The 11,510-nt window shown below is 38.5% G+C and overlaps 1 protein-coding gene across 1 annotated transcript; it reads left to right on the top strand.

The window, feature by feature from the left end:
- Positions 1-1,416: 1,416 nt before the first annotated feature.
- Positions 1,417-9,385, top strand: LOC140236314 (probable inactive 1-aminocyclopropane-1-carboxylate synthase-like protein 2). The gene is made up of 6 exons (XM_072316266.1): positions 1,417-1,445; positions 2,497-2,641; positions 3,981-4,122; positions 4,744-4,886; positions 5,941-6,094; positions 8,748-9,385. Exons 1-6 carry the CDS (start codon positions 1,417-1,419, stop codon positions 8,810-8,812), a joined length of 678 nt encoding a protein of 225 aa, XP_072172367.1. The 3' UTR covers positions 8,813-9,385.
- The last annotated feature ends 2,125 nt before the right edge of the window (positions 9,386-11,510 follow it).

Consider the following 11,510-nt stretch of genomic DNA (forward strand, 5'->3'; position numbering starts at 1 on the left):
TTGGCATTTAATCATGACTGACGATTGTGTTGAAAACTTATCGTTTTATCGATGCCATGAGAAGGTATTAATCACATGAAGGAATCAACCAGGTAAAAAAGACAATCATATATCCAAGCTTCACCATTCAGCCATGACTTGGACAATCAGGAACACTATTTTAATTGGATGATATCTTGCCAGTATTTCCAAGACACATAAATTTAACGATTTAAGACGTTTTTGGGTGTGGGGGATATGGTGGTTGCCCTCCAATTAACCCCAAAAATCTTGTTTGGGGTTTGAAAAGTTTTGATATATGGATCCCATTCATCACCAGGAAATGAGAGCATAAAGACACAAATTTTGAATTATGTTGACTCAAGTGAGTCACAAAACTGTACACAAGTGAGAATTACATGTAAAATTCTCAGATTACAACATTTGAGCTTGTAATATGTGTATTCATTTGGATTTTATCAATGATATTCCCTGTAATATGCTGCTGGCACAAGAGGGGAATTTACCCCAAGTGTATATTTGGATGCTGTGAATGCAGTAATATTTTGTTGAATGCATCATTGAAGTTTTAGGAAAATCTGATAGTTTGTTTTTCACAATATGATAAATTGTCAAAGTTTTGGTGAAATCCACGTACCGTCATAACTGGATAAGTAAACTACAACAATTTGTGATGCCATGTCACAGTAGAGCAAGGATGTAAAGAGAGTACAAAGGGAATGTAACATATTTTCAGTTTTTTATAGCATATTCAAAGAACACTTCAATGGCCTCCTGCAGAAAGAAGTGGGAATGATAATACCTGTAACATCCATCATTGACAAGTCAAGGAAATCTGTACTTTTCATCAAAATGAAATTATACACTTCGTAGCATTCCATTTTAATTGGTGGGGTAAATTTTCTTTTGATCTGAAGTCATCTCCATGGTTACGCTTTTGTTTTCCAGCCAGGTTGTGATAAAGGAGAAGAAGTGGGACTCACTGTGGAACAACTTGAGAGCAGCTACCAGGAGGCACGGCAGAAGGTAAGTTTGGTCACATCGGGGTCATCAGGGCAGACAAGAGTCGGTGCTAAACTTTGAACGTGATTTCAAATTATGTGTCAAGCATCTCTCTTCTGGAGTGCCATTCCTGCAAAGGTCACCGAATTGTCACAATTTTTCCTGATGTTGCAGAGTTGTCACTGTCAGTTTGAATGGCCTTCATAATGAAGTTTGGAGATGCATTTGTTATTCCCCTCTCCTTGCTAGGTTCAAGAGCACTCCTGAAATGCTCTAAACTCTGTATTATGGTCATGGCTGTTTAGAGGGATTCAGAAGTGGTATGCGGCGCTTTGCTGTGCACACAAAGGTCACCCTGCGTTGTGTTGCAAAGTAGCTTTAGATTTTGCAAAGACGCAACCTATAAAAATTAATATGGTGCCCCCATATGATCAGTGCATCAAGTAGCTCTCTGAGCTTAATGGATTTGAGCGGACGCAAAAATAGCCCAGAACCGACCGTGGAAACTCAGACAACGCAAGCTCAATTTTGCTAAACAGTTTGCACATGCGCAGAACAAGTTCTTTTTTCCTCTACACCTCCGCATTGTGTAAATCTAAAGTTCCCTATTAGACTATAATGAACAAATCCAGAGGTCATAAGTCTTAGCCCTTCAGGAGAACTTCTGTGCCCAACTTTGTGTATAGATTGGGTATAGGAAATAGTATTCATAGCAGTGGTTCTACCAGCAAGCAAACTAAATGCTATTTATTCTCCTTGTTACTTTGTTAACCCTTCCACTTCCCACAGGGCTGTAAAGTTAGAGCTCTATTCCTGATAAACCCACTCAACCCACAGGGAACTTTGTTCACTCGAGAGCAGGTCGTGGCTTACCTGAATTTTTGCAAGAGGTATGGTATGTTCCAAATTGTGTTGTTTCAGTTTCAAATGAATCCTAATCATGAAGACCACAGGCTTCTTGTGCCAAATCTCTCAATTTATGGCAATAATGCTAGAAAGACAAATATGGCAGGGCCCTTTGCAAAATGAAGACTAGTCCTGAGTATACTCGGGCAGGCGTCTATGGGAAATGAGTGTTGTGGCAAAATCAGCCCATCCTCAATGGGTTAAGAGGCTGCTCTGGTTGTATGGGAATAATGTTAACGATAATAACACAACAATAATTGCATCTGAATCGTGACAAATATTGTAGGCACTTATTGCAGTCGTTCTAAACATTATTATTGCTTATTGATGTTGCTATCATTCTCATGATCATAATGATAATAATCATTAGGCCTACTTTTATAATTATCATCATTATCATTAATTCGTTAGTAGCAGTAGTAGTAGTAGTAGTGGTAGCAGCAGCAGCAGTAATATGTAAGAGTACGGCAGTCATCATCATCGTCATCATCATCATCATCTTTATCATTAGTATTACCATCATTCATAAATCCTTTTGTTGAGGATGGCTCATTTGCTATTGTGTGTGCTTGTTGTTTTTGTGTGTAGACATGCATTACATGCCATTCTAGATGAAATATACCTGGCTGGTATCTACGACCATGGCGACCGTCCGTCGTCAAGCATCCTTAGCATCCCAGAGAAGGACATCCCTGACCTAGAGAGGGCGCACTTCCTGTGGGGCATCAGCAAGGTCAGTCTGAGTTGCAGATCAAAGTCTGTGTTGGATTTTTATTATTATTATTATTATTATTATTATTATTATTATTATTATTATTATTATTATTATTATTATTATTATTATTATTATTATTATTATTATTATTATTATTATTATTATTATTATTATTATTATTATTATTATTTATATATATATATATATATATGTATATATATATATATATATATATATACATTTTTTTTTTTTTTTTGCTATCTATCTTCACTATTAGAGTGTTCTTTACAAATTTGAGGGTGTACCAAAAAAAAAACCAACTTTCATAACAACAACAGGTAGAATAACTTTCAACTTACTGTTTAAAGGGACTGTGCAGTACTGGTTGAGGTGAGGATTCGGCTTGTAACATTTTGCGAGATATTTAGAAACCACTCTATGAAATTTTAAAGAGCATACAATTCTATTAAGGGGAATCAAAAGTTTATTTGATGAAAATCAGTTTTGAAATGATTGAGATACCTAAAAACAAGGTCCTATAAAGTCGTGGCCTGTCAATTTGATTAGGATTGCTCGTTTGGATATCTCGGCCATTTCAAGGCAAATTTTCATCAAATAAACATTAAATTCTTCTTGAAATTACATACTCTTTCGTGTTTCCTAAAAGGTTTCTCATCATCTCACCAAAAAATGTTATAAACCTGAATCCTCACCTCAACCATTACTGTACAGTCCCTTTAACCTGTTATATGCTCTGTTCACCAATTGACACAGGCACATTGAAGGACTTTCGTTTCCTATTGGTACAGATGTCTGGAAACTAATCACCAATAAACCCGTTGAGGATGAGTCCCTCGTATACTGGGGCAGGTGTCTATGGGAAAATGCGTGTTGTAGCAAAATCAGTCCATCCTCAACGGGTTAATGGAGCGTACCGAACGTCTGTGATCTCTATTGTATTACCATGGCCTTCTCTTGGAGTGAGAGACGTTGCTACACCAGAGTGGGCTTTCTAACTTTGATCTACACAACATTGTAGGTCAAGTTTGGATGGACTACCGTACTTAATGTTGATAAAACAGCTACCCAAAATACTATGTATCTGGGCATTTATACTATTAATTCTAAAAATGATGCACAACTTTTCAGCTTAATGTGTAATTACAATCTGCTGTGTAACTTTCAATACACTGAAAAACAACAACTTAAAACAAAAACAAAACAAAACAAAAACAAGAAGAAACGTTTGAAAACCTGCTCTAACTTGAAAGGTTAGAAGCTATGATGATTTCTGGCATTATCAGAGTCCCTGTCTATCTTTGCTGACTGTCTCTACCCTGCCGTCTTATCTCGGCAGGATTTTGCCTACGCCAGCTCCCACTGCAGCGTCCTGTACTCGCACAACGAGGGCGTCCTTCAAGGTGTCTCGATGCTATCGGACTACCACACCGTGTCCAGCCTGACCCAAGTGGCCTTGACCCAGATCCTAGGGGACAAAGGTGAGGCAGGAAGTGGACAATCCATCCAATTAACTCATACAGCACTCCCTGGATTCGCCTTTGTATCTTTTGGTGTTGTGTCTCTTTATCATAATTTTTACCATTCGTTGCTTGTGATTTGTGTGGTAGAGTAAAAAAAAATTATCTTGCATTTGAGCTCTTTGACGTTCTTATTGAATTGTTCATTTCAGTTGTCTTTATTTCTTAATTTATACCAGTAACTGGTTTTTCAATTGGCAATGCAATTTTATTAGGTCAAAGTTCTCCCTGTTTTTCTCTCAGTTTTTTATTTTTATAGCAGAGTAAGTGAATGTGAAGAATTCCGTTTGATCTTTTCCCAATATGAGATATGGGATAGAATTCAGAGGTGCTAATTTAATGATAACAAGATAATAAATTCAGCAAAATTACACCAGAATGTGATGAAAATTGGTTTATGCAAGGTTGATAGCTTCTGGAATCTCCTAAGTGGTTTAAATGTGAAAGTGAACGCAAATCTGAAATTCAGGTCAAGAGATCATGCTGTGACATATTACACAGCTTGCACGCTTGTGTAATGTAAGAGATTTTCCCTCAATTCCCACTAAAGATAAGTTTTGTTCATTTTGCGTTTGTCATCAGAGTGGGTGCACAGAGTGTACCTTCCCGCCTTCTGCCGTCGCCTCCAAGAGGCGCGTGATGCGGTCACAACTGCGCTTGACAAGCTAGGTGTGGAGTATGTGCGTCCGAGGGCGGGCCTCTACGTTTGGATGAACCTCGTAAAGGTGATTTTTTTTTTTTCCGCGATCCCCATCCCCAGACCACTGCCCAGTTGTTTCAGGGGACCTCAGATGCAGCAAATGTCAGTTTTATCATTAATTCCGTGGAGCAAAGTTATACAGAGATAAGCAGATGGACCCATGAGTCCTGTGGGCAAAATCTGTATGAAATGAGTGTCAGAGGATTTCATCAAATTCACACTAAGCAGAGCTCCATCAAAACTAAAAACAAAACAGAAAAAAAATACGACGACAACAGTGATCAAAACTTTTCAGGAGCCCCCAATATTCCAGCCTTGTCTGACTTACCCGTATTATACAACACCTATTTAGAATGTAGCTATCCGATTAGTCGATTGCCCATCACGTGACATTTAGTGAAAAGTTCCATAGCACGCTCTGGATGTCAGCCGTGCAATTTTGTTTGAGCAAAAATGGATAGTGCATGGCTGACCTCACCCATTTCTATTGACTCCCATGCTAAACTCAAGATGGACTCGGAAGTTTTTGTTCCATCGCACGGCTCTGATGTCACAATAGACAAACATTTGCCACGCGCACTCAACAATTACAAGTGCGCTATTTAATACAAGCGCGTACTTTTGTCACTCATTTTTGTAAACAACTTTGTTTCGGGTACGTACGTACACGGTGACTGCGACTGTGCAGCTACTCATTTGTCTTTCACGGAAAATGGTTACCATTTCTGTGCTAAATTCAAGAATCTGTGTGGACCAAATCTATTGACGTTCGAGGTGTTGTAGAAAACAAATAGTGTATGGTCTTCACTCGTGCAATGGAACAAGATTTCGCACTTGGTGAAAGATGAGGCACACTTTTCAACTCTGCTTCGCCTCGTTGAATAGAATGCCTCTATCTTTCACCTCATGCAAAATCTTGTACCATCGAACTCGTGACCATGCACTATTTGTATAATGTCTCTTTCAAAGCAATGTCTCTCCCCCTCCCCACCCCCACTATTTTGTTTCCCCCTAGAAATATCATGCCTCCTCGTTGCTAAAATCACTCACCAACTCCTCTTCCTGCCATGCACCTACAGTACATGGGATGCTCAACCGCTGAGGAGGAATGCAGCCTCTGCCTGCACCTTGTCTCCTGTGGGCTCCACATCCATCCCTCATCCCGTTTCTATGGCGACGAGCCCGGATGGTTTCGCATGATCATCAGCGCCCCGATGCCAGAGCTGCGAGAAGGTGAGGGGCTCAAACCTCAGGTGGAGCTAGGTTTTAGTTGGGAGACAAACTTGCACCTTGCAAGTGATTGACAAATTGTCCTTCATCTATGTAAATACACACCAATTACCTTGGGTATTCAGTGTTTGAGTCATAGCCATGATATTCAAAATCATTGGCATAGTAGATTACATACTCGGGTGGGATTCAAAGCGACAACACTGAGTCCGAGACAGGTGTCATATACATTGCACTCCTGAGTTTTTGCCCAATAGCTAGTGATGGTTGTGATCCCTTACAGCGGTCAGTTCTGCCCATTTATTTGATTCATGATTATTGTATTGAGTTTAAATTGTTTCAACTGATTGACAATGCCCTTCATCAGCATAAATACACACCAATTATACAATGTGCTTTAGTAACAGCCGTGACAAATATCAAGGATGTACATATTCAGGTGGGATTTAAACTCACTACCTCCTGATTTCTAGACAGGCGTCATATCCATGGCTATTACTAAATAGAAGTGAATAATCGGTGACAGGTATGTATTTATGTCAATTTGTCAGGCAGCTACAATAAGATAAGCTTGACTCAAAAATCATTAAAGGAAAACTTTCACCTTAAGTTATTTTTGCTTCCTTGCCTATATTGAACCAGCCTGTGCTAATGGCTGTTTCACTCTTTACACACATGTAAACAACAGGTACATGTAGAGTGAAATATGCAAGTCTGTATATGAGAAATAGAAGACACTTCACATACGGCATTAAAGTACAATTTCCACCTCATATTCAAGGTGCATCTAATAGATGAGTAATAGAGGGTGTATATTATCAGATCTTTTCAATGTATACCAGTATGACTCAGTTTGTTTGTTTAGGAAGTCCCTTGTTGGAACTGTTACATCATTAATATGCTTTTTGATACTATCAGATGAATTTTCCTTATGAGAGTATTGAAATAAAAAAAAGTTATTTTGTATAAATAATATCTCGCAGAATCCAATTAGAGGGTCTGTATTGTGAACCCTTATGAGAGTGTGTATAACTACAGGGAACATGTTTTTGATTGTGTCTGTATGTTTTATGTGTGTGTGAGTGTGTGTTTGTGTGTCTGTGTGTCTGTGTCTATATGTCTATGTCTTTGTGAATATGTGTCAGCCATTCAGGGGTGTAATGGTTTGCTGACACACTTTTTCTTTTTTGCTCCCCCTCGATTCCTTGAACAGAGGATATTGGGAAAACAAACTGCATGCTGTGTCATTGAGGTCAGCGAGCATCCAAACGAGATATATAAAAATCCCTGGCCGGGAAAATGCCTCGCTCTGCCAAAATTCACATAGAGAGAGAGAAAAAGGGGGTATGACTAATTCCCTGGGGAACTTGGAAGCAAGAGATGAGTGGCTAGCTGTGAGTGAGAAAGATACAGGCTATTGTCTGTTGTCATCTGCTTGTAGGGATCCTGTGTGTAAGGTCAATTGCGTAGAATCATGGAAGGGGGTAGGGAGGGGGAGGGGGAGGGGTTACTTTAATACTCATGGCCCGTGGTGTGTTTCCGATGTTTGTTGGTAGTGCTGTTTTTGTTTTCACTGCCAGCAGTTTATCATGTGACCGTGCGTCAACGGGCTGTTGGCACGCGACAAAAGCGTGAGCGACTAGTCACAGGCCGATTCTCGTCACCTGTCATTGAGAAGTTGATGGGACGGGTGGGGCAGACAGTGATAAGTGTTCAACCTTGATAATTATGTGGTGGATGGCACTCACTCGTCAAAAATACCAAATCATCTCTCAACCAGAAGAGCTGACTCATGCAATACACATTTGTAGGTACCTGCAGCTTTTTAGTTTGAATGCTCGTTTTGTACACAAAAACAAAGTAGCCGTGCCATTCATTCTTGGGCAATGTTCAGTGATCGCCACTGCTGCATTCATCACTCATTCAGTAATAATAATGTTAAGCTTTCTTCACGACTATACACATGCTATACTGCGCAACAATGTCATCGACACCGGCATTGTTCAATTTAGGAAACACACGTGTGCATACGTACTTACAGAGGTGTACAACAATGATACATGTACATGTATGCAATGCACACAAAGTTGGATGACCTGTCTATAGCGGCCACCTGTCTATAACGGCCACTCTTTTCGTTTCCCTTGGGTGGCCGCTATAGACAGGTTTGACTGTACTGGAACTTCCACCAAATGAAGATTGAAGGGGTTATATAACATAGGGCTCAGTGTGTGGTCGGTTGGGCAGTTGATCTGTCACAGATGTTGATGGAAGTGTTTCTTCGGTTTTTGAGTGGTTCAAATGAATGAAAAATTGTGTGCAGGACACATTTTTCAAGAGTACTGGAAAGTGTGTTACCAAGGGAACAGCACATTATAACCCTCAAATCAGGAAAAAGACTTACATATTTTCAGTGTTTACATATCTTTAGTGTTTAAGCGATTGAGAAAAAATGGCATACATGGCAACTGTGATATAAAGTTGCACAGGACAAATTTTTCTAGAGTAGCAGAAAATTTGTTGCTATGGTAACCACATTAGATACTGCTTATAATTCTTGTCAGCATACCAGTACACAAGTTTTAGTCCGGGGTAACACTCACATTCAGTGATATTTCTAGTTTTTGTTTTATTCTGATTTACTTTCTGATTCTAGCTCTGAAGAGACTTTCCACAGGCCTTCTCAGCTACGTCCCAAATGCCACGTCAGACAAGCCATGACAGCGTCACATGGACAGATGCAAATTCTTCTCCACCGAGGAATCACTCACCCTGATCATTTTCGGCGGAGATTTTTGCCCTCTTGCAGACCGGCAGGAATCAATACTTTTGCTCAGATTAAATCATCAGTACTGTAGTTATACTGACTGCCAGATATGGCTTTGGTCCAAGCGGCAGTTTTATAGAATATCATCAAAATGATCGCCAAAGCACTCAGACATGAAGTGGACAATCAAGAGTGTGGACTAGTTTCCTATCAATCATAGACGGAGAATTTAAATCAGTATGAAAAAAAAACAAAAGATTAAATTCTATTGAAGGTCACTGCAGACAGTTAAAGGGATGGTACAGCGGTGCATTATTGGTGGAGATGAGAATTGGGCTTTCAACTTTTTGCGAGATGCCAAGAAGACACTTATGATATAGTACAGAGCATACCATCTTAAGAGGAATCCAAAGTTTATTTGATGAAAATCGGGTTTGGAATGACTGAAACATCAAAAAACAAAGTAAAACAAAGCAATCGTAATAAAGTGTGGGTCCCACACTTCATTAGAATCGCTCTTTTTTGGATATCTCAGCCATTTCAAAACCAATTTTCATCAAATAAATGTTGAATTCCTCATAGAATTACATACTCTTTCATATTTCATAAGAGGTTTCTCATTATCTCACCAAAAAATGTTAGAAACCTGAAATTAGGTCTCAACCAAAACTGTACCATCCCTCTAACCTCTCATGTTGGATGCCACCAAATTTCCACCAAATCTCAACTGATGAAGGTCTTCCAATATCTGAATGACTCTTTGTTATACACTGACAAAAGGCGTACTCAACTCATTTGGCAAATTTTTACTGCATTCTTTATTTGAAGCCTTCAGTTCTAGTCACTTTTATCCGATGTCAAGATGACTTTATTATGTAGAACACAGATGTGATGAGCAGTAAAATCATTCACAGAAATTTATGTGCCAATATTGCCATCTTGTCTTTCAGGAAGTTTTATTCCAAGTTGATCACTATTTTGCACATTTTAACTTTGGTGGAGTATTGAGGCTTAAATTTTGTAACAATGTCAAATACATGAATTTCAATTAATCTGTCTTCTTGCCAAATTCTATGCAATGTTTTTATTTTCTCCTTCAATGAAGAATTCCTGTAACGCGATATATTTTGCAGGGTTTTTATATTCACGAATTTTACGAGTCAGATGTCATATGCAAATTTTGTAAACTACACAAGGACATGTTAATTCTGGGCCCAGCGTAAATGTGATGTGTATGCATACATTTCTCTGTACATTGCTACACTCCACAGTTGCAAATTTAACCACTCACTAAATTGTCCGGAAGTCCCGATTTGCAAAAAAAATTAGACTTTCTAAATGTATGGCGTATATAATTATGGTACCTGTTTGCCATGGGTGTAGTGTGTCACACTGTGAAGGTATACTGTTTGCTGTCGTTAATGTCAAGTCTATTTTTTTTTTCAGCTGATTTCCTCATCTCAATGTTACTCCATCATGTCCAAGAAAGAATGCTTTTTTATGTGTGATTTGTTGCTCTACAGTGGACTGACTCCCATTATAACTAAGTCCTCGGGACTGGCTGTTTTCTTTCGTTATATCGAAAATTTGTTGTAACCAAACAAAAAAACAATAAAAATACATAGAGTGGATAATGTCGCGGCCTGAATTTTAACTTCGTTGTAACCGGAATTTCGTTATAACAGTGTTTGTTATAACTGGAGTGCACTGTAATGTAATATTTTCTGATCATTAGTGTTTTAGAAAATGGAGTAAGATATTTTGAGTAAGGAATTTTTTTCCTATCGTGAAATAGCGTGGTACTCATTATATTATAGGAGAACCTCGTTATAGGAAGAACCTATAAAGCCGGACAATTTCATTGTAATATTAGGTCTCTCATTGTATAAGTTTACAAGAATAACCTAATATAAAGAGTCGGGGCCTGCAAGATCACCTCATTATAAGAGGGTTTTGTTACACGTACAGCTGTATATCCGACCTCTTTTTAATGAGGTTCCATTGTACTTTATGAATTATGCATCATCACAAAAGCCATATAATATCAAGAAAATATATTTTGGTTTTTGACAGCAATGAATTTGTCAGATGCTAAGCTTTAAATTCATACTTAACTTGTGGTACTTCATCACATGGAATATTTTTTTTTTAATGAATTAAAACTTAGAAAACAATAAAATGTGAATTGCCAAAGCTGGCATATATGCTCATTTTTCTTCCTTTTGATCTCCATTTCTATGTGTGTAATGTGATGACACACTGCATATGCATTAGTATAAATGTGGGGCGGAGATGAGAAAGACTGAGAGAGTACTGAACGTGATTAATGAAACTGACGATGACGGTGATGATGATGACGACTGTAATGATGATCGAAGTATAGATGATGATATTAAAATCAGCTGATATGGGCCCCATTTCATAAAGATATTTGCTGTGATAGCCAACTCTTGCTGGAATGGCAATTGTCATGGTAACGACAAGAATCAAGCTTCCTGATTGGCTGTTGCCACGGGAAGTTGCTATTCGAGCAAGAGTTACTATCCTAGCAATTTTTTTTTATGAAACAGGGCCATGATGTTTAGTGATATTGAAAATGATTTTTATTTTCATGATATTGATAACAGCTTGGATGATAATGTCTAGTGATAT

Source organism: Diadema setosum, chromosome 12 (assembly GCF_964275005.1).
Source record: "Diadema setosum chromosome 12, eeDiaSeto1, whole genome shotgun sequence".
In the NCBI taxonomy this organism is placed as follows: Eukaryota; Metazoa; Echinodermata; class Echinoidea; order Diadematoida; family Diadematidae; genus Diadema; species Diadema setosum.